Source organism: Lagopus leucura, unplaced genomic scaffold, assembly GCF_019238085.1.
Source record: "Lagopus leucura isolate 7727_CA_CO unplaced genomic scaffold, USGS_WTPT01 Super-Scaffold_100002, whole genome shotgun sequence".
Taxonomy (NCBI): domain Eukaryota; kingdom Metazoa; phylum Chordata; class Aves; order Galliformes; family Phasianidae; genus Lagopus; species Lagopus leucura.
Window position 1 is genome coordinate 84760324 of NW_024962263.1, and position 24657 is coordinate 84784980.

The following is a 24657-nucleotide window of genomic DNA, read 5'->3' on the forward strand; positions in this document are numbered from 1 at the left end:
TCCCATGGGCTTTGTCACTGCATGAACCGAATGGCCACTATTTGGGGGGAGAAAAAAGTTAAAATCGTGGTTTGGGTTCTCATTTGAAAAGCAAAATTCTCGCCTATTTTTTCGGAGTGACCCCACCCCGCCCCGAGAGAAGCCTCCTCCACAGCCCCCCTGGCGCGCTGAGGGAGAGAAAGGTAGAGGCGGGGCTTCGGAGTATCCACCAATCGCAATCTGTGGCCGCGCCCTGACTGACAAACCGATGTATCCAATGGGAGTCGTCATAGAAATAGGCGGGGCGACACGGAAGGGGGCTGGCGCAGCACCGCCCATAGGGAGGAGGCGGGGGCGGAGCATCACCTCGGGGAGTGGCTCTGCGCGTTCGGGGCGTGGCTTAGGGCGGTGTGGGGGCGTGGCCTGCCCGGGGGTATTTAAACCTGGAGCAGTGGGATTTGTCGCTCAGTCGGTGCGGCGTTGTGGAGGCGTGTGTTTATTGTTTGCGTTCGGTGTCTCTTTTTCTTTTTTAACACGCTTTTCTTCGGCGCGCGCGTGTACGCGGAAGGGGCGCGTCCCGGCTGGGCTCGGCGGCTCTCGGAGCCCGTTTTTATCTCTCTCCTCCGCCCCGTGCGTGTCCGCTGAGGGATTTCTTCGCGTCCCGCGCCCAGGGGGCCGTCCCCTTCCCTCTCGCTCTCGGCCGGGGGCTCGCGGCGCTTCCCTCTGGATGCGTCCCCGCAGCCCCAGGCGGGAGGCGGCCGGGGGGAAGCGCTGCCTCCAAGGATTTACCGCCGCCCGGCACCCAGCTCCGCACTTTCTCCTTCCCCGCGGGCGCTCCGTTGCCGCCCCGGAGCGCTACCACCGTTATGGACGAGAGATATCTGCCCGAGCTGATGGCGGAGAAGGACTCCCTGGACCCGTCCTTCACGCACACCCTGCGGCTGGTCAACCAAGGTGAGGGGTGCGGCGGCGGCCCTTTCCTTCCATCCTTCCGCGCTGCTGGAAGTTTCCGCGGAGACGCGGGGCGCGGAGGGGCGCGGAGGCCGCACGGCGTGGAGTTGTTCTCTATCCTGTGGCTGTTGCTGAGGTGCTGCCCGGCTCCTGAGCCCCGTCATGCTCGAAGGAGGCTGAGGGTGGTTTCCCCCAGCCCTGCTCTGGTTTGGGGTGGTTTAAGATAATCTTTCGTTGTGTAATTTATAGAGTACTTCAAGTTGAGCTGTTGTGTAGCTTAGTTGAAGTTTTGGGGCGGTTAAATCCTTAAGTGTTCCCTCTTACCCTGAGGTGTTCCGGTGTAATAGCTTGCTGGTTGTAGATGCGTGACTATTGGCCGGAGCCTGCATCTTTGTCTCGGATCTGGTGCCTCTTCAAACTCCAGTGTTAGGGCGCAAACAACGCCTTTGGTTGCTTTTTCCCAAAACAGCGGGCATGCTCCTTTTCAAATATGCAGCTCCAGGCCGTCAGGATGATCCCTCTGCCTTTGACACGTCCGATCGTGCTGGCTCTTTGTTTCGATGGTGCTGAGTAGAAAAGCCATGTGACTTAGGCTGCGTGGCTTCGTGTGAATCACCTGCCTGTTACACAGCTCCACATTTACAAGTCCCGCTCAGTAAATAAGCCCTCCGAGTATTTGGAATGGTGGGGTGAAGCAAGTTAGGAACCTGTCTTCCCGTGTAACTCAATAGCAGCTAAGTGTTTTTTGCTTCAGTTGAAGTGACTCCAAGCTGTACGACATGCTACAGGGATAGGGCTAAATCAGTGTGTCGTCTTCAGTGTATTGACATGCTGCTTGATGTGTAATGGACTGCAAATGCCAATCTCTAAATTGGATGGAGACTTAACTACTGTCCAAAATGTTCTGGAGTTACTGTTAGTTTCAGCTGTGGAATGCGTGTACTGTGTGACTTGCAGCTGCCTGCCCTTGGGCTGTTGACATTCTGCCTATTTATTCCAATTTTGAAATGTTGTAGGAGTGCCACTGATAGTGGGAGAGAGCTCTTTGTTAACACAACTCTCTATTTCCGTGCTTTCTATTAAAGAAATGCTAAACGCTAAGCTCAATAGCTCAGAACTTAAGGCTGGAAATTAGTGAAGTTACTTTAAGTTAGTGTTGGCAGAACCTTTATACAATTCATACAATCAGATGCACGTTGTGGAAGTATGTAAATTATTTCAAATACTGTTTATGGAAATACAGTTCTCCAGTTGTTACTGTAGAGTCATCACTTTTGTAGACCAATAGTTTTTGTAGTTCTCATTCAAATGGGCAGTTAAGAGGCAGAAACATCTACCTGCTTTCATTGTATAGTACTTGGTACCTACTTGCATACTTGTAGCTCCAAAACCAAGTAATATATTCCATAGGAAAAAAGTGATGGTTGTGGTTTGAACCTCTTTATTCTAGTCTCATTGGAATTTTTGCTTACACTGTAAGTCTTGCATTAAATCTGATTGAAGTGTTCACGTGTCAGGCAAAAAATGAAAAAGACAACTATCAACCAGTTAACTGTAGCTTAAAATGTGTATTTCTGTAGCTGCTATCTAAAACCCTTTAAAGCAGTTGTACAGTTGAGGAACCAAGTGAGGTGAGTTGGATGTCTAATAGAATTGAGAAACTCACTGTTTTGAGAAAAGACGTTTAACAAAACTTTATCAGTGGCTGGTTCACTTAATTCAGTTGATATTCACATTGAAGTAAATGCAATTATTAGTGGTGAAGTGTTATTTTTGCTTGTTTGTCATATGCCAGGTCCAGTGAGTTCTTTCTGTGATACAGCACTAAGGCAAATGAAGTGGCTTGTCTATTTTTTTTGAAGCTGAAGTTGCTTAGTTTCTCAGTTTAGAATGAAGCGTGTTTCAGAGTTTAGCTTAGCTGAGGTGTGTGAGAACATCTTTAAGTGCTTAAAATAACTAGCTTAATTACGTAATGGTGTTTTGATGTCTTAAGAGCATTACATTTAGGATTTGCGTTTACTTTAACTGAAATACATAAACTTAGGATTGATGTGTAAGAATTCTATGGTAGAACTTGTGAATCTTCCTGAGATGTTGCTCCCTCATTTCAGTTGCTTCAGCACCGACAAAAGAGCAAAATAGCTGAAATAACTGCCCAGGCTGAAACTCTGCTTCTAGGCTAGGGAAAAGTGGTCTGTGTATAGACTTCCAAAAATCATTTAATTACAGCTTTTGCACAGAAGTGAACACATTTGCATGTTACGCTTGTAATTACAAACTATAATTTGGATACATACAAATTACGTAATTGCAAATGATACAGAAAGAGCTTGACATGCTTTGTTTCAGAGGAGTCACTTGAAAAACAATGCAGAGATAACTAGGATGCTGCCAGAATACTTCGATAGGCAGTGTTGTTGGTCTCTCAGAACTAAGGTGTCTGTCTCCTCTTGCCCTAATAAAAATTTTCAGCGTTTTGAAAGTATTCAACTTGGAGGTAGTATTTTTCATTTATCCTTCGTAATATATTGCAGTGCTGTTGCAATACTGATTTCTTTCATTGGCGCTGAACACTGCTCAGGAATTTGGCGACTGTCTTTTTTGGGATGCAGAATCTATTAGTGATTTTTTTTTCTTATTGGTATGTTTAACTGCTGCTTAAATTTTAGTGTAGTAGGAATCTTTTCTATTTTTTCTGCTTTGAATAAGATTTACTTGTATGTTTGAACAGTAAGTCTATTTAAAAATGATTTTTGTTAACCTTTAAGCATGCTGTATGTTGGAAGCAGGCATGTTGCTCGTAATTGTGTCCATCCTAATAACATTAATTTGTAGCTGATACCAGGCAATGGGAACTGGAATATTGCTTGGTTACTATCTTACAAGTAAGGACAAAAGGGAAGGATACAGTTCTGTGAAAGAGCAAAAATCTGGTACAGGTATTGTGTCTTTGTATTTTTCCAAGTTACTGTCAGCTGCTCTATTTTATATGCAAAAAATGGGAAATATGTTTTGAATGTAAAAGTGATACTTCTGAAGTGAAATCAGTTCTTTATCATTGTGTAGATTGCAGTGTTTTTGAAAGCTATTAACACTGCAAGTGTTTGTACATATTACAACCAACACTACACTGGAAAAAAATTCCCTAATGGTAATGTAAGAATGTAAAAGAGAAGAAAAGAGTTGCCTTATTTGTCATCCTATAGATCTGTGCTGATCTGGCAAGTATTCTGTGAATGTTGGGTAAGGGATCTGAGTCTGCATGCTACCAGAAGCTCACTGAAAACATGTTGATACTGGGTGTGTTTTTTAATAAGATGACATTAAAACTGATGTTTGGTGCTTGTTTTATATAATGTTAAATATGTAGGTGGAGGGAAACAGTGATTAAAGTCAGGGCAGCTGAAATCCTTACATTAAGAGGTAATGAGTCCATGTCTTATCTGAAATACAGCTTTTACTTCTACGTAGGCTGGTCTTAAGGAATTTTGCCTTAAGATCTTATTTTAGCTGTATTGAGACTTAAGCTATTGCTTCAGTTGGCAAGACTACCTTTAAACTCCTGTCAAGAGTAAGATATACAGGAATAACAAGCCTTCTGATCAGTAGATGGCTGTGTGTGCTAGCTGGATGCTGGATCACTGTGCTGAGCCACGTGACTGTCTGTGATCAGCACAGGTTTGCTGACTTCTGTCCAAAGCTTCATGAGTTAGTGATCAAATTGCCATCTCTTAAAACCAGTACTTTCCTAAAAGCCAAGGAGGATAGATGGTGTGAGACGCGTACTGGCTTCCTGCATTGTAGAGAATATTAACCTGCCTTATGTTTGTAGCTATTCTGTGCCTGCAAAGTAAAAATTGTTAAAGCAGGAACTCAATTTATTACACTAACATAGATGTTAATGATTTTGAATAAATCTATTCAGGGATGTGGGTTTCTGGGTGCTTACTAAGGATTTCCTTTGATTTTTTTTTTTTTTTTTACGAATAGATGTGTGAAGAATTAAAATTTTGTCATCAAGCACACTTTTTAGTGAACTGATGCACTAACTTTGTGATATAAATCATCTGTTTGCTGCTGAATCATCCTCCTGCTTTGAGGACAAACATGGCATGGGGCAGACATGCATGGTAACTTCAGTTCCCAGTCTCTCAGTGGTGTGGCACATCCTCCATTTGTTTCTCATTGCAGCTTCTGCAAGCGAAGTAGTAATTCCCCTTTTCAGTATTCAGCTCTTGAAGGCTGGCAAAATGCTCTGTAGAGGCTATAGGCATTTTGTAAAGCAAATGAAAAAAAAAAAACTGATTGGATTCTGTATGTTCTGAGTAATCCTGAGTATGAGTAAATTTTGTAGTGCACACTTCAGACTGAAAGATTTTTGAAGTTGTCATTCCTGGAGGTTAACTAGAAAGCAGAAACTGTTATCTTCTAAGAATCAAACTTCAAAACAATAATATGTGAAAGCTTACAAGGGTTAACTGGCAGGTGTAATGCAAGAAAAATTTCCATCAGAAATATGGATGGGTATGGCTTGAAGGCAACCCCATAAAACCAAGCGAAGCTGGCTTAGGTTCTGGTTCTTTTAAGATAGCTTAAAAAGTAGTAAGAACTTGAAGAAGCCATCAGATTGTCTCTTGTTTCATCTGGTCTATACCTTCTCCACTCTACAACACTTCAGAAGCAGACATTTGTTGTGGTTGGCTCATTGCTTTTTGTGCAGTGAAACTGCCCTGGGAAAGTTGTAGCTTGTTAACAATTAGGTTTGAGTCTTAGTCTCCTAAAAGGCAGGGGAATTGATTTATCAGGTATTCCAGTCATGTTAACAGTGAAGCTGGGAAATGCAGCTAAAGATAAGCATACATACTTCACCCTGGGCTCATCTGCTATGAAGCGTGACTCTACCCTGCAGCTGCTCACCCATGATCACATTGAGACCAAAGCTGACTTCTAATTCACTTGCACACTTACTTTGGCAGTCAATGAGAGAGATCAAATTTAAAGGTTTCAAATTTAAGCTGACATGGTTTGTCACTTTCAATCCTTTTCGACACCATCCATGCAAATTAAAACGGTAACCTTCTGAGCACTTATTTACTGAAGAAATCAGAGGAGTCACAACACTGAATGGCTGCTCCTCTGGCCCATAGCTTGCTCTACTCTACTTGCATGTACTTATAATCTGTGTATATGATATTTGTGGCTGTTGAGTTCTCTCTGATTTCAAATTGAGGTATAATTAAGAAACAAAGTGATCTCCTTCCTTCTTTGGGAGAGTGAGATATCAAAGTTCAGAGTTGAACAGTCTTTGTAAAGTGTGGTACTGTGTATGACTTCTAATTAACACTAAGCAATTTCAGTAAAAAGCATGCTTAAATGGATTAGCTGGTAACTGATGTAACTAATAGCTTACGGTAAATGGGCTGACTGTTCTTAGCTGAGCTTAATGTTTGTTATTAATAGTGATATGAAATTAAGGATAGATGCGTTAGCCAAATGGTGTACTTTGATAAAGTAGGCAACTGATCTGCTTGAGCAGGGCTGTATTTGCTTGAGGGTGGGAGGGATTTGTGGAGGAATCTGGAATTTGTTGGATCACTGGACAGAGTTCAACTGTGTGATGCTCAATAAGATTAGAGGTTGGGTTCTTCTGTTATGTCAGAGCTACCCCATGCAGTAATACAGGCTTGGGGAAGAGTGGCTGGAAGCTTGCCCAATAAAAAAAACCTAGAGGCATGAGCCAGTAGTGTGCCCAGGTGGCCAAGAAGTCAAAATGTGTCCTGGCCTCTATCAGAAAGAGCATGGTCAGCACTAGGGAAGGGGTTGTCTCATTGCATGTGGCACTAATAAGGAGAAACTTGAAATACTGTTTTCAATTTTGAGCCCCTCACTCACAGAGAGAATGTGAACTTAATGAGTGTTTGCAGATAAGAGGAACAAAGCTGATGAAAGGGGCTGGAAAGCAAGATTTGAGTAGTGGCTGAGGGAAATAGGATTGTTTCCTATGGAGGAGAAACCTCATCATTCTTTATAGCTTTAAATATATGAAGGGGAGCTACAGGAAAGGAGAAAAACTCTCTAGTTTTAGTGTTACAACAAGGGAAAACTGCATTAAACTTAAAGAAAGGAGATTTAGGTTGGACATAAAGGAAAGAGTCTTTACAGTGGTGGTGGTGAGGCACTGGAACAAGTTGCTCAGAAATACAGTGCCTGGAGACATTGAAGGTCAGGTGGAACCAGGCTCTCAGCAACCTGATCTAGCTGTGGATGCCCCTGTTCATTGTAGGGGAGTTGGATTAGAGGACCTTTAAAGGTCCCTTCCAACTTTAAGGATTCTGATTCAGAGTGTTCTGCAACTTGGTGTTGAATAACAGTGATTGTAGTTCTGAGAATGACCTAGGTTAAATACTTTAGCTGAGCAGAAGTTACAAGTACATAATCATGTCTTTAAAATGAGGTCATACGGACTATAATTTAATTGTCGTCTGACGTGAATTCTAGGTACAGAATTGTCTTCATCTTCAAGAAGATCATGGAAAAATATTACAACCTTGGTAAAAGGTCTATAAGCTTCTTGTTGATCTGATACGTTTGTGAAAATAATCATTAACTTGTGGTTTGTGTGCATAGCTGCCTCTACAGAGGTAAAGCTGCAAAGAGGCCCTTCAGAGTTGTGAAACGTGAAGCAAAAAAATAAAGTGAAAACTGAAGCACAATATTTTGAGTGCCTAGATGTTAAACAAGATACTAAAATAAATGGTTCCTTAAAATATTTGTCAAAATACTTGCATTTCTGGACATTCAATCTTGGCTAGATTTTTTTAGTGTTAGTATTGATAATTGTCAATATCAAGATGCACACGAAAGAACTAGAAATCATTTCAGTAAGCTTATTGCTCTTGCACTTAATAAATTTTCTTTTGTATTGGAAGTTCTGCTGTGCTGATCCTGGTATAGTGTAGTGATGGCGGAAACTAGAAATTCACATCCTTTGAGGTTTTAGTAATTTTCTTCACTTTTGTCAATCCATTTTGGGTTGTACAATAGGAATAATCAGTAGGAGAAGATTCCTTTCCATGTACTAGACAGATCTAGAATGAAATCAGAATTGCTGTTGTTGCTCTGACACTGAACATTCAAGCTGCATTCATTGACTGCTCGGTGTAAATGCATTTGTAGTGAAGTGCTCCTGATCAGATGTGGTCCAGGAACAGTAACTGTACTCTTGAAAGCAAGTTCTTTTGAAAGCAGGTGCTTAATGCTTTCAGCTGTATTTTTCTCCTGTTTTGGGATAGTAGTGGTATTATTTAAAAAAAGACCAAACAAAACAAAAAACAAACAAAAAAAAAAAACAAAAAAAAAAAACAAAAAACAGAAACCAAATGAATTTTTATTAATGGCTTTTTTATTACTTTCCTGCTAGAGTGACAGGAGGACTTGTCAGCCCTCTGCACTCTCAAGGCTTCTGACCTAAAGCTTCTGCAAGCACGTTTTGGTCTTTCCCCTGATTTTGTCATTATAGATGAGACCAGTTTCTACACATAATGTAAGTCAAGCTTTCTTCTCTACACCAGAAGTCTCCACTGGGATAGATACATATGCACAGAAGTAGGGGGAAGTTTGACCCTTTTTGCTTAAGTGAACTGTCATGATCGTTTTGAAATCACTTCATATGAAACATAACAAAATTTATTATTATTGTCAACCCTGTCCATGTGATGGGGGGTTGGAACTAGATGATCTTTAAGGTCCCTTCCAATCTCACTCTATTACAGTTTAAAAAGTTCAGAAAGCTAGAATAGTTTTTTGCTGTATTAATTGATAGTTTCATGCCCACTTCCAGCCTGCCTTGGCTTCAGGAGAAAATTATCAGAACTGAATTGTCTGTGTGTCTTACAAGGATTTCACAGACTTTCTGTGGGGGCTGGAGAGGTTTCTCAAAGAAGTTGTTTCTTGTGAATCGTTTGACTCAGTTCCTCTGTTTAGATCCCGTTGTTGGAGAATCTAATTTGCTTCGCTTTCAGTGGAGCATCTGCAGCAGATAGACTGCAATTGCAGTGATACCTCTTGCTCTAGTCAGTATTTTTTTTTAGTGTTATCCTAATGACATCCTAGACAGAGATTGGAACGTGAAATGTGGTTCTTAACACTTGGATTTAAAGTCTAAAAAGAATTACTGTGATCTGTCCACCTTGTCCAACACAAAGTTCTTTTAAGGATTCTTTTTTCTTAGCATACACTTATTACACTGTGGTTGGGGAAAAAAGGGCTAAAGCTTCTATTAGCCTATTCTATAAAAGTGTGCAAGAGTATTTATATCTTAAAACTTAATGTTTGTGTTTTTGAAATGTGTTTTTACTACAGCCTGTCTTGAAGACTTCACAGAAACCTGTTAAGTCCATGTGAAGCATTATCAGGAATTCCAGGAATATGGCAAAATGCTTGAGGGAATGAATGTATTTCTGAAACTTCTTCCAGTCTTTTTTCTTTTGAATTTGGGATTCTCAGGTAACTGAGATGTTAATCTGACGTAAGGAAAGAAGTGTTCCATGTAAGAATCTGCTGTAGGATAACTGAAAAGTATCTTAATAGTTTTGAAAATAGGTAACTTTTTTTGGTTGCTTTACCTCTATCAAGAAACAGTATTGTTAGCAGTTGATCTCCAAGTATTAGAGCTGTCATGCAGTTGTTAATTTCAGTTTTTTTCCTGAATGTTTCGAGGTTCAGATGTGGTGCTTGGGGCCATGATTTAGCAGAGGGTTGTTAGAATTACGGTAGTACAGTCAGGTTGTGGTTGGACTTGATCTTTTCCAACCTGAGCTATTCTATGATTTTCTGATCTCTTGAAATGCAGCCTGTATCTTCAGCGTGACAGCTGTGCTGTGACTCGTACTGACAGTGTCAGCAGGGGGAGCCGGCATTTAGCCTAACGAGTGTCTGCTGCTGTGAGGGAACGTAACTGGGAAAGTGATGTTGGTCCCATTGAAAGAAAGCAGGGAACTGAACCTGAGTGCTGTATGCCATCAGTGTTCATCTGTCACAGTGATTTTGTTGCTGAATATACTGTCTGCTCCTGGAAATGTGGATCCCTCGTGAAGAAAGGCAGTGTACGGTTAACAGACTTCAATAGTTAAATAATCATTTTGTTAAAATGACTCAATTTAAGTATGTAAGTGTGAAAAGTTGTTGCTCAGAGTACAAAGGCTCTAACTGGCCTGCCTGCAGGAAGTGGTCCTTGTGTCTCACTGCTCCTCTGTCCCATAGATTTTTTTTTTTTTTTTTTGGTTGTTGCTTTGTTGATTACTGTTTGATCACAAGCATAGGCTTACACACAGGCTGCTTGTTGTAGTTATAATGGAGGTACTTTACTTGGGACTTTCTAAATGCAATTAAGTTGTGGATAGGAACTGAAATAGCTTTGACCTGTGCTGTTCTCTTGATGTATGTTTTAACTAGCAAGGCTCAGGCCAATTTGGTAAGTGTTAAATTGAGATTTAAGAGCAACACTTCACCAAACCTTTTAACTGTAAGCTCTTAGAATATCACATAATTATCACTGATTAAATGGAGAGTGCAGAGCAACTATTATTGTTATTTATAAATCATATGTTCACAGATGTGCTTGAAAATTTATGCATCTGAAATAACAGGGCTTGTTTGGAACACCAAGTAATAGTTCATAGTTCTGCATAAGGTTAATTAAAAATGCTGATGTGCATTTCATTATCGCATAAGTGGCAAGTAGCTGGTTGAGATGAGTTACTTTCGTTATTACTGAAATAATGTCTGATAGAAATTGGTAAGATCTGCACTCAACAAGTAAATCATAGTTTCTCTAAACTTCAGTGGATATGCTCAGCATTGTTGACAATTTATTTGCTGTACGTAAGTAACTAGTAAGTCCTGAGGATGTTGTTTCCTTTTGCTTGTGTGCTCAAGGCAATGACCAGAACTTCCGCTGGCTGTCTTGACTAGAAGGCTATTAATGATATCTAGATAGAGTGCAAACCTGTAGTTTACAGTGAGTAAATACTTAGGAAGTTTGTTCATTCTTCATAAATCCATGCAAATATTGCTAATCATGTGGCAGTAGCTTGTCAGCATTTTCATGAAGTGGTTTTGGCACATCATTTGGAAGCTTTTGGTGCTGTTACCAAAGCGGGTTTGAAATCTTTGAGCAATCATCTGATAAGAAGCTGTCAGAGAGAAACTGTGATCCTTCTCTGTTCAAGTTCAGCACCTTATAACTTGGCTATATGCACTTGTCGGTATTGGATGTCAGGCTGTGTTGTAATAAAACAAATGCTAGAGAGGGTTATTTTCCCTTCACTCCAATGATAACTAATTAGCTATTTGAACTGTATAAATTACAGTCAATCAGCTTTTGCTAATAACCTCTTTTCCCCTTTTTTTTTTTTTTTTTTTTTTACCTTAGAGCATTTCATCCTCAAGACAGCCATCCTGACATGGTAGAAACTTTTACATGCAACTAATTGAAATACTAACAGAATAGTGAATGCAATTTCAAGCTAGAACATGAAATGAAGAAATAAGAGCAGATGGCCCCTTCAGAAAAATAGATTAAAGAGAATAGATGCTTCTGGCCAGCTACATAGTTAATCCCTTGCTTCTTGTCAAGGGCTACTGCCAATAGTGTTATTATACCAGGGGTAAAATAGAAGCTATATGAAATTAATGGAAAAAAAAAAAAAAAAATTTCTGTCTCTGCTCTTACTAGGAATTTAGTGTTCATATTTTTGAGTTATAGTAAATAGGAATAATAACCTGTTTAGAATTTCAGCTTCAGAAATGGATGCTATAATAAAAATAATTCTGAGAATGTACTTAGACTCTGGATATAGATATAAACAAAACATTTATTTTTCTCCGAAATGCTGACTGTTAAGTCTTTAAAGCCTCATGTCAGGGGTCTGGTGGAAATGTTTGTGATTACTTCTGCTCATGGCTTGATGAGAATTTAGTCTTTCCTTGGTTAAGTGTTCTTTCTAGTTTTTTTTTTTGTTTTTTTTTTTTGTTAATGGGCAGTCAGATCTTATTCAGTTCATTTAAAAATCTTTATTTCCTAGCTTTATAATAAGCAGCACATTCAAGCATTTAGCTATTTTTATCAGCTGTTCCTGCACTTGCTCTAAAATACTGTCAGTGAATTAAGGTAAGTGAGGTGTGAAACTTAGCATGATCGATACGTTAATGTGTGTATCTCAGTACAAGATCCATGATTTACAAATACATTTGTAGGACAAGTGCACATTATGATTGCTTTGATATTTTCTTTTCACATGCACCCTTAAACTCTTTTGTTTCCCTTCTTAGCAGTGAAACATAGCATACTGACTTTCTTCTCAGCTAATGTTCATCCTCTGAGAGGCCAGACCCTCCATTTTCTGAATAGAAGCACTTGTTTTTTATAGCTTTTCTCACATCTAGAAATAACTTACTTTTGAAATAAGAGCATCAGTGTTTTCTGTTCTAATTCTGAAGAAATGTAAATGTAATTGAATCACCAAGTAACGATGCTTCAGGTTCTTGGTGTTTGTGCTTTTCATATTTTTCCTTGGCAGACAGAATTGATGGAGCAGAAGCTTGAATCGGTGGGCTTGTGTAGGCAGAGCAAGTGTCTGTGGTCAGTGGTAACTTTGGCATTTTCTGGCATTACTCACTTGATATCTTAAGCCAATATAATCATTTCAGCTTGGGTTTTATTTCACCTTGAATGTAGGTGTACTTGATACATGAATTATTCCACTAAATTTTAATGTGTTGCTTACCATAGAATCATAGAATGGCCTGGGTTGAAAAGAACCACAATGATCATCTAGTTTCAATCTCCTGCTGTGTGCAGGGTTGCCAGCCACTAGACCAGGCTGCCCAGGGCCACATCCAGCCTGTCCTTGAATGTCTCCAGGGATGGGGCATCCACAGCCTCCTTGGGCAACCTGTTCCAGTGTGTCACCACCCTCTGAGTGGAAAAACTTCCTCCTAAGATCAAACGTAAACCTCCCCGTCTCAGTTTAAAACTGTTCCCCCTTGTTCTATCACTATACACCCATGTACACAGCTGTTCCTCCTCCTGTTTGTATGCTCCCTTTAGGTACTGGAAGGCCACTGATCTCCCCAGAGCCTTCTCTTCTCCAAGCTGAACAAGCCCTGTTCCCTCAACCTTTATTCACAGGAGAGATGCGCCAGTCCTCTGATCATCTTAGTGGCCCTCCTCTGGATCCATTCCAGGAGCTCTGCGTCTTCATGTGAAATTGTCCTGAAGTTGTCTGTAAAGTCAACCTTGCTGCCTTGTGTTTATCTACTACATTTAGCTGTATAACAAACTACAGTTCTCTCAGCAAATACATACGTATATGCATTTATGCTTTCATATGATAGCACAAGTTGTCCATGAGTAACTACTGGCAAAAGGAAAACCTCTGGAAGCCCTTTGAACTGTCTGGACAGCATAGTAAAAACAAAATGGGAGGTATTAAGTGATTTTTATGTTTAGAAGATTTGCATGACATAAACAATCATCCCAGTCTAATTCCTTCCAAAAGCAGAGTGTGCAAACATGACAATTGGCAGTAGGTGTAAAGCTACTTCACATGTGGACTTCAAATGTAAATTCATATTTATTTTAATTCATAAAGGGATCAGACATACAAACTTAGGGCATTGTGTTTTGACATAATGAAGTTATTTTATATTAAGAGACCTTACAAAAAGCTTTTCCTACTCTGCCATTTCTTTGCAAAAACATGATCAGGTAACCCTTGGACAAGATTTTACTTGCCATCTTGGTGAGTCATCAAGGACCCATATTCTTTCTTCCTCATAATGTGTATTGCACTTCAATTGAATGAAGTTTTTTTTTTTTTTTTTACTGACTCCTTTGACACCATTCACAAATAGAGAAACCCTAAAATAAACCTCATCTGAAAAAATGGATACAACGTGTAGCTCCTAACATGCATAAATCACAAATCAAAATATTGGTAAGTTGAAATAGTTCTCATTTAGCCACAGAACATTTGTTTACTGAAGACTGAAGCAGAGAGAAGGCACTATTAGAGGTTTCGGATTGACAGCTTTTTAGGGCACTGGCAAAGACCTCTGAAGTCTTCTGACAGTTTTAAACAAACTACATTTAATACCTGGAAGATACCTGTACAACCATTAGTCCAGCATTAGGCAAGATTTATGCAACAATGAACATGAAGTGTCATCTTCCCTTCTTTAAAAAACACTTTGAGAAATGCTAGAGCTTAGCCTTCTGTTATTTGAGATGGAGGTTGCTGGCAATGGTACAACCTCAAGCTGGTAATCCTTAACTCAGCGGTATGTCAGATACCCTCCTGATAAATTCTAATTGCTAATGATGGGTTATAGAAGTCAGTAGTTTAACATCTTTGTTAATACTTTGGATGGTGGAACAAAGCAGAACTTCAGCAAGTTAGCAAAAAGAAATAATATGGTGACAATAAGAAACTGAGGAATGCGATTCAAGTACCAGAGCACTGATGCCATCAAGATGTACCCTGCCAGGCAGACAAGAACTTAATTAAATTCAAAGGGAAATACAAGAACCGTACTCATGGAGAAAGAACTCCATGCACTGTGACAACATGGTAATCAATCATACAGGAAGTAGGTTTGCAGAACTACTGATTTAGAATGTACTGAATGAGCTGAATGTGTATTTGCAAAGTCTGTACCACATTTAGGATAGTGTTTTATACTGGGCTACTGATTACTGAAGTGCCAGAGACCACATCAAGCCTGTTTGGTATTATACAATTAGTACATCAAAATTATCTGATATAGCTTCTTTTTCAGAGATATTTAAAACCCAACTGGACTTTGTGCTGAGAAACCTGCAGTAGTTGTTGATACTGTGGGAATCAAAAGGATTGAGCCAGGCTCTTTTCAGTGGTGTGCAGCGATGGAACAAGGGGTAACAGGCAGTGAGAACACAGCAAGTTCCGTACAAACACAGGGAAGAACTTATTTACCCTGAGGGTTACAAAGCACTGGAACAAGCTACCCTGAGTTCGTGAAGTCTCCTTCCCTGGAGGTTTGCAAGACCAGGCTGGATACCTACTGGAGAGACATTCTGCTGAGAACCTGCTTTGGCAGGGCAGTTGGACCTGACAATCCCTGGAGGTCCATTCCATCCCCTAAGATTAATTGGATGGTTACAATCCAATAGTTGTGAGCACTGTCCAAATGGAGATCAGCGAGAAGTGGCATTCTTGTGAGGTCTGTACTGGAAGTGGCATTCCTTAATGTATTTTTCAGAAGCTTAGCAGTGGGATTGAGTGCTCCCTCAGCAAGTTTGCCAGCAATACCAGTGTGGCATGGCTGATGAACTGGAGGGAAGAGATGCCACTGGAGGGAAGAGGGGCCTGGAAAGGCTTGAGAGTTGGGCTTGCAGAGACCTCATGAAGTTACAAATGATCTTGAGCATGATCCCCAGGGGTCAGTAGTGGAGGCCATCCTATTTAATGTCTTTATTGACAATTTGGATGAGTGAATTGAGGGGCACCTTCAATAAGTCTGCATATGACACCCAGCTGGGGAGAAAAGTGTTGATCTGCATGAGGGCAGATAGGCCCTACAAAGGGATGTGGACAAGCTGGAAAGATGGACTGAAGCCAACTGTATGAGCTTCAACAAAACCAAACAAGACCAGCATTTTGATTGTAACAAGATGTATAATGACAGACTTGGCGCAGAGTGGCTAAAAAGCCACGTGAACAAATTCTACCAGGGTTATTGGTTAAAGTTCAGCTGAACACAAGCTAGCAGCGTGCTCAGGTAGCCAAGGCACAGGGCACACAGGCTTGTATCAGAAACAGTGTAGCCAGGAGGAGCAAGGAGGTTATAGTTTCCCTGTATTCAGGTGTGGTGAGAATACAACTCGATTGCTGGTCACAGCCAAAGGGTAACGATCAAGATCTCTATGTCTGTGTGGAGGCGGGTCAGAAGTGGTGTCTCCCAAGGGTTGGTGTTGGGACTGGTACTCTGCAGCATCTTTATCAGTGACAGACAATGGAATCGAGTGCACCCTCAGCAAGTTAGCAGATGACACCAAGCTGAGTGGTCAATACATTAGAAGGAAAGGAAGCCATCCAGAAAGACCTGGACAGGCTGGAGAAGTGGGCACATGAAAACTTAATGAGGTTCAATAAGGCCAAGTGCATGGTCTCAAACTGAGACAGAGGAGGTTTAGGTTAGATATTAACACTACCCTTTCACTCAGAGGGTGGTGACGCACTGGAACAGGATGCCCAAGGTGGTTATGGATGCCCCATCCCTGGAGGCTTCAAGGGAAGGCTGGATGTGGCTCTGGGAAGCCTGGTCTAGTGGCTGGCAATCCTGTCTGTGGCAGGGAGTTTGGAACTAGATGATCATTGTGGTTCTTTTCAACCCAGGCCATTCTATGATTCAGTGAATTTCTTCTCAGAAAGAGTGGTGAGTCATTGGAACAGGCTGCCTGAGGAGGTGGTAGAGTCACCATCCCTAAACGTGTTCAGGAGAAGGGTAGATGTTGCACTGAGTGATGTGGTCCAGAGCAGTCATAGGCATGAGTTAATGTTTGGACTAGACAATCTTAGAGGTCTTTTCCAACTGTAATGATTTTATGATACTGTGAAGGACAGGATCACAAAGTACTTGAGCTGTTAAGAAACTTCAGAAGTGTCCAATCCCTTTCCCAATGTTAGTTTGAATATTTAGGAAGCAATGTCAGGCATATTTGAAGGAGGGCGAGATGTGGAAATGAATTTTTTTTTTTTTTTTTTTTTTTGTTTTTGTGATGGGATAGTACATTTAACTTCTGTAGGGTATTAGGTATTGTTTATAGAATCATACAATTGCTCAGATTGGAAAAGACCTTAAAGATCATGTCCAACCATGACCTAACTATACTACCCTAACAACCTTCTGCTAAATCATATTCCTGAGCACCACATCCAAACAATTTCTAAACACATCCAGGAATGGTGACTCAACCATCTCCCTGAGGAGCTTATTCCGGTGCTTAACAACCCTTTCTGTAAAGAAGTGTTTCCTGATATCAAATGTAAACCTCCCCTGGCACAACTTGAGGCTATTTGCCCTCATCCTGGCTCCAGTGAAAAGTGACCAACCCCATTGTCACTATAAGCACCTTTCAGATATTGGAAGAGAACAATAAGGTTTCCCCTCAGCCTCCTTTTCCCCAGACAAAACAGCCCCAGTTCCTTCAGTCTCTCCTTGTAGGCCACATTCTCCAAGCCCTTCACAATCCTTGTTGCCCTTCTTTGGACCTGCTCAGCACTTCCATGTCCGTTCTGTACTGAGGTGCCCAAAACTGAACACAGTGCTCGAGGTGAGGCCTCACCAGTGCTGAGTACAGGGCAGGATGACTTCCCTAGTCCTGCTCACCACAGCATTCTTGATACAAGCCAGGATGCCATTGGCCTTCTTGCCCACCTGGGCACATTGCTGGCTCATATTCAGCTGGCTGTCCATCAGTACACCAAGGTCCCTTTCCATCAGGCAGCTTTCCAGCCGCTCTTCTCCAACCCTGTAGGGTTGCCTGAGGTTATTGTGACCAAAATGCAGGACCTGACACTTGGCCCTGTTGGAACTCATACAGTTAGCCATTGATCCAGTCTATCCAGGTTCCTCTGTAGTACCTTTCTCCCTTCTGGCAGATGAATACTCCCTCCTAACTTGGTGTTATCTGCAAAATTACTGAGGGTGCAGTCAATCCCCTCATCAAGATCATTAATAAAGATGTTAAATAGAAGCAGCTGCAGTACCGAGCCCTGGGGACACTGCTTGTGAAATGTATGAAGGCTGCCCTGAAAGTATTATCTCCTGTTTAATCATGTTGGTCCACAACCTCAGAGACAAATGTTGATGGTATGACAGTAAAGATTGAACCTTCCCACCAATATTTGGTTACGTGTTGTTACTGTATGACAGATGGCAGCAGAGGGACAGTCTGACAAAATGCTGTCTAGCACAGAAATGTGTGTGAAGCAAAGTTGTGCCATTGAATTCCTCCATGGGGAAAAAAAAATTGCACCCATTGCTATTCATTGATGCTTGCTAAACATTTATGGAGTCCAAGCAGTGGATGTTGTCACAGTGAAAGGTGGACTGCTTGCACAGATTTTCTTAGTGATGATTCTGCCATAGCAGCTGTGAAACAGTGAATCACTTCTACTGGTGCAGATTTTTGTGAGTGTGGTATGCAGGTGAAAATACTTAGCTAATGGTGGTGACTACATTTCAGCATTTCAGTGTAGAGTTTTGCAGCTGAGAATTGGCTGTTTAAATGGTGTTACAGTGCTCTTTGTTGTCATTTCCAAGGAATAGGAGGTATTACTTTCAAAGTGATCCACATAGGGTGTATATATCTACATATATTTGTTGCCTTTGGAATTTTTTATGAAATCATGGAACAAAGGAGATGATGTTTTTGTAGTTAGTGGATTCTTGAACTAGCTATGCATGAGCATTTTTCTCTGAAGAAAATTGTCAACATTAGGTGAATCGTTTGGGAATTCTTAGCACTTTTTTTTTTTTTTTTTTTAATATATAAGCTCCAAAGCTCTACTCACAATAAGACAAATAATTTTTAGTGAAGTGGTGTGTGAATCTGGGGCTGGAACCTGTTTATGTCTTATTTTCCTGAGCTGAGACTGAATGAACATCTGCTAATATCTTAGCTGCTACTTTTCCTGCAATAGTTTCAATGTTAGTAAGTCTGAATAAATTTTTGGTGTGAAGTAATAGGTGTTCAATTAGCTTTAAATTGCTTAAATAAAAAGCCTACTCAAATTTGTCATATTGGTGACTGAAATGTATTTTCAGATTACTGCAGAAAGTAGTATTCAGGCTGGGTAAGAGAACTTAAAATGCTTGTGATCACAATTTATTATCAAGATTGGTTTAAGTCCTTCAACACGGATGTTATTAATTTGAGTATGTTGAATGCTACAGACATCATTCTAGCATGAACCACTTATTTTATTGTACATTTAAATCAGATTCATTGTCAATTGCTTTTACAAAGGCAATGGCATATAAAAAAGACAGTTGTTCTGAATTCAACTATGGTAACAATGCGCATTTGTTAAAATAAATTCCAGTTTCTTATGTGTAGCTCATGATTGAAATATTTCATTTTATACCAATTACAAATTATGAACTACTGATGAAGCTAAATTTATGTAAAAAATCACTTTTTTTCAAAGTACTAAAATGGTGACTAAAGAATATGGGTGGAATTTGTGAAATAATGAAGGTGGATGGTACAGTAGTAGAGCAGCTGCATTGAACATTTACAGTTTTACAGTATTTTTCATTCAAGTCTCTTATGACCGTTCAGAATGAATCTACATGTAATTGTAGCACAAATATTTGTCCATTATTTTCAAGTCTGTGAGGCTATTTTCATTTTCTTGATTGCTCTAGTTCTCTAATTTGCCACTATTTTCAGAATTGGTAAGCTTAAAATGTGAATCTCTTGAGATCCAAGTGTGATTTGTTACAGTGAAAATTTTCAAAAAAGAAAAATAGTACGGAATGCAGGAGAACTTCACATATGGTATAAATGTAGTCCTTCAATCCCAAAGGCTGCTTCAGAAGTAGTTAATGATGCTCTGTGCTGGAAGAGTTGTAGAAAGTTTGAAACGGGGCAGATAATATTGTCCTCGTTCTTTCTCCATTAAACTATTCTGAAATTCTGCTGCCACTGAGAATACTCTTTCTCCTTTGGAAGCTTGCTTTTCTGAAAACTAATATGTATTCTGTAATGTAGACCTGTATAAAAACGCAACCTACTGAGCCACAGTGTAGTACTATTGTTTTTACCGTTTTTTTCTTTTTTTTTTTTTTATTTTTTTAATTTTTTTTCCCAAAAAGATTTTTTTCCCCAAATTATTTTTTTTCCCAAAAAGATAGCTTAAGGAATGACTGTACTGTCAGGCCACATATCCATCTAAATCAGTATTTTATCTGGCCAGTAGCAGAGGTTGTTTTCTGTCTGTCCTTCTGTCTGTCTGTCTTTTTCTTTCATAAGATGATGCTGTCTGAATAATTGAGACCTTTGGGTCCATCTGGTCCAATCTCTGCTCAAGCAGAGACACTCAGAGCAGGTTACCAAGGACCACACCCCGGCAGTTCTTAGAGATTTCAGAGGAGACTTTGCAGCCTCTCTGGGCAATCTGTGCCAGTGCTGTCATCCACACAGATCTCTGAAGATCAAGGGGAAGTTCTGGTGTTCCAATTGTGCTCACTGCCTTATGTCCTCATGCTAGACACTGCTGAGGAGTGCCTGGCTCCATCCTCTTTGTTGTTTTTGTTGTTTTAACACTGTATTAAGTATAAATGCAATGCACACTTATTTTACCTTGAATTTAATATTTTGTCTTGCATTGATTTTTAAGTTGATTTACAAGAGACAAGAACGCACTATCACATCATTCTGCATTAAATGCAGGTACTTAGATTGGCTTAGCAGAGGGATCTGGAATACTAGCTTGTAGTTCTTTTATTGGAAGATTACTTCTACCATGAGATAAATAGGAAGCAATCCTACTTTGTCATTATCTAATGTATCTAGCAGTGTTGTTTGGTGAATTAAGTGAGAAGTAATCATCGCTTAGATCTCTACTATGATTAAATATAAAGAAAACAACAACAACAACAAAACATGCAATTTTTTCTTCTTCCAGCTAAATTCCTCTACTACTGTATTAGTCATATCCTTGATCTGAGAACATGGGATTTTAATATCTAGTATTAGGAAAAACTTTAATCACATGTTTATTTACTATTTGTGATCTCAGAGATGTCATTACTTCATATAGCTAAGCAGCAGTGAATGTAATCTAAGGATTAAGAAAAAGTAAATCTTCCTGTCCATTTGACCTTGGAAATCTGATTGCATTTGCTATGTGATTGGGCATGATTTTTCCCTAATTATCTAGAGCTTCATGTATGTGGATGATAAATAACAAGTGACTTGTGCAAATCTGATTCGATGCTTAATTCTAATACTTACTTTTATTTCATGTTCATCTTCGTTTTGAGTGTAATGAAATCAGAGGAAAAACAAATCTGTGATAAAAATTTTTTGCTCTTAGATAATTTTGTTGGTAGATCAGTAAACATTCAAGAAGTCTTACGCTGTTTTTGATTAATTTTTAAATAATATGAGTCAATTCTTGTTTTATAATGCTATGTCAGTGCACTTTATGGCTGCTCAGAAGAAAAAGAATTCAGTTGAATTTAAGTAAAATAGGGGAAAATGCAGTCCATTTTCCTAACTATTGTTTGTCAATCTCATGAGTTTCAGTAGCTTCTTCAATGAAATGGAAGTTTTTTAAGCCATGGGAATTAAAGTAAATATGGAAATGGCTGTTCTTAGCATGGTCAGTAAAAGTACAAAGCTTATTAAAGGTGCAAAGGCAGCTCTTCAGTCAAATGAATGAATTTTTTTTTCAAAACTTATTGGGTGCTCCGTGTTGAGTGATTATCAGTGCAAGAAGATGATGCTGTTCGTATGACCTTTTGAATCTCACTGTCTTAAGCAAATCAAAATAATGAATGAATACTGCATTGAGGTTGCCATCAAGAAGTTCTTCTAATACCAAACTCCAATGGTAACATGAGCTAAGATTTAGGAAATGCAAGTAACGTTGCACTGAGCTTCGAAGGAATTTATGCAGTTGGTCACCAGAGGAATGTTACTGAGACATTTTTAGGACCTGACTTGTACCACTTTAAACTTTTGTATGTCTGAGAGACCTTCCTGAAACATTCAGTTGTGTCACACTTATTAGCATTTTCCATGAATATCCTTTAACGAGGATTAATTTGCGAATTCACAGTTCTAATTTGGAATTTTTTAGATCTATAAATGCAGCTTCTATGAAAATTTTTCTGGGGGCAGGGTAGGATTGCACATGTACCATACTGTAGTGTTGTGTTCTCAGCAGGAGAAAACAAATTTTTAGCTGTATCTACCCATTGATAAAAACACAGTGAACATCTGAATTTGAATCTTAAAGGCACTTCTCTGTGAGCTTAAATTACTGTAGAAAGATAACTTGAATTTATCATTAATTACTGCTAGTGAAAACGCCTGAAGATTCTGTATCTACCTAACTACTGGGAGTCTTATGTGCACTGATCTGTTTCAAAATGAAATTAATGCACTGTCTTGTAGTGTTTGGATCTTGAATGCAGTCCGATTATGTTATTCTGCTTTCCTAAACAACTTATAGTCCTCCCATTAAACTTCAGTATGATTGTATTTGCTTCAGTCATAGGAATATAACTCTTTTTATTATAATTTTACTATGTGGTAAATATTGGTGTAAAATCTTGCTAAAGGTCTTCATCCTTCTGGTTGCATAGTTCTGAGTTTTGAGGATTCATACTTAGTGTATACAAACTGTAGTGCTAAAAATCAATGTCATAGTTTGCTTTGCACTCTCAAAACATAAAACTTTGGATATCTGATCTTGTTATCTAAAAAAATGAGAGCCTTCTTGTTGTTATACGAGGAAGCAGAGGTGTTGGAAGAAGTTCATTTATATTTCAGAGTACTGCAGTAGTACTGCACTTCAGGTATGCATGGATTCAGAAATTCAGAATTCTTAACACATCATTCACCTGGCTTTCTGTGAGCTGGAACATCATGCTCTGCAAAATTTCAGCCTTGATTTCATCTGGGAGTGAATTTCAATTTAACTTTACATCTATCTTATTGCTCATAATTCTCCAGTCCATAAAGTGGCATCTGCAAAACCCATGTAAATTCCATTGTTGCTAAGATTCAGTGGTTGAAATATTTCTCTGTTGTCACCATTTTGCAGGGCAGTGCACTGAAATTCAGAGTTTTTCATTAGTGTGCTGCAGTATAAAGGGCACTGGAAGAAGGTTGCTTTACAGAATATTGATCCTCCCAAACGTTTACACTGTTAGAATTCGTGTGATTAAATTTTCTAGGGTTTTGCCAAGTAGATTTGAAAGTACAGTTAGGGAGGCCTGTTCTTTCAGAAACATTCAGGGTGGGTGAAGGAACTAGAGAACAAACTAAGGAGGAGCAGCTGTGAGGGAAATGGAGTTGTTCAGTCTGCAGAAGAGGAGGCCTGAGTTTCTTCTCATCTCATTACTTTTAAATCTCGTTCCTAATTGTCATCTTGGGTTGTGTCTAGAGATCTCAGATGAGTGTTATTCCAGTGTGCTTTAGTTGCAGTTCTGAAAGTTTGAGAACTTGAATGCATACTTTTGCAGTAGACAACCACCATTACAACTGAATTCTTTATAGAGCTTTATATACAGATGTATATGTAATAACATATAATACTTAAACTACGTGATAAATTTTTGAAATAAAAAAGTGTCTAAGACAAAATAGTTTTTTCCTTGCTTGAGCCATATGATACATAAGCGTATCCTAACTTTTAAGGTAAAAAATATATATTTAAAATACTTGCACTGATAATTTAAGATAATGATCTGAATTTAAGTATTAAAAATGCTGTAAATGAAAACATGGTTTACTCCATTTTTTTTACACAACGGGAATTATATATAATAGTGTCATGCTCTACAGTATTATTTCTGAAGTTATTATTTTTAATTTATATTGCCTTTGAAGATTTTTAGCTTTCAAATAGCAGTATTAAGCTAAGAAAATAACAAACATTTTTCTTTTAACAGAAATTGAAAAATACCAGAAAGGAGAAGGAAAGGAGGAAGAAAAATATATTGATGTGGTCATCAATAAAAATATGAAGTTGGGGCAAAAAGTTTTGATTCCAGTAAAGCAATTTCCTAAGGTAAGTGTAGTTTTCATACTATGTAACTAAATGCTCATAAAAAGATAGTAATGGTATATCTTAAGGAGATGACTTCTACGTTTATGATAGTATTACCCATCTGTAGTAATGCTGTCCTCTAGTCTGTTGTATGGGAATTCTAAGGTAGAAATGTTTCTTGAAATAAATGTGCAGAAGAATGTTGCTCAGCACACAAAAAACATATTGAAAACAAATTATAAATCATATCGTCAGAATAGTAGAATCTTTTTTGGGTAGAAGAAATAATTACATTTAAATTAATGCTGATTTAGTGGTTACCAATCCTATCCATACCAGGAAGATTGGAACTAGATGATCTTTAGATCCTTTCCAACCCAAACCATTCTATCACATGATTCTGCAATTTCTTACTTCTTTGAGATAGCCTTCACTGGAAATTTCAAGGCTGCTTCTGTTTCTGCGTATATCTTCATTCCTTTTCTCTGTTTTGCCTGGAAGACTTTCTAAATAGTTTTCTTTGGACTATCAGTGTTTTCTCTTAGACTACGCCAAGTAATTTGCACGAGTTTCAACTTTGAACAAACTTCAGTGAAATACTGTTTCAGTGAATTTGTATGCTTGCATACCTTTTATGCTTGGGCACCTTTTCGGAATTCTGACATGGAATTCCATGTTTATCTAATGATCAGGAAGAACTATCCTATAAATACCACATTAGGAATTGCAAAAAAATGGAAGGTAACAAATAGAGGAATCTACACGGATGGTATTTCTAATCAAGATGTTTTTCTTTATTTAAATGGTGAGATGTGTAGGCAGTCAAGATTGAAAGGAGAGAAAGCAAAGTGACAGGAAGAGGAGAAAAAGTGCCTTTTGAAAGATTCTCTTTCTT

At 39.1% G+C, this 24657-nt stretch overlaps 1 protein-coding gene across 2 annotated transcripts in view; it reads left to right on the forward strand.

Annotated features, from left to right (window-relative positions):
* Positions 1-459: 459 nt before the first annotated feature.
* The window catches only part of KHDRBS3 (KH RNA binding domain containing, signal transduction associated 3), a 75983-nt gene continuing 51785 nt past the window's right edge, over positions 460-24657 (forward strand). For both annotated transcript variants that reach the window (XM_042869299.1, XM_042869300.1), the window contains exons 1-2: positions 460-933; positions 23665-23783. In XM_042869299.1, the coding sequence (XP_042725233.1) occupies positions 846-933; positions 23665-23783 (207 nt within the window). In that variant the 5' untranslated portion in view covers positions 460-845. The remainder of the gene's footprint in view (positions 934-23664; positions 23784-24657) is intronic.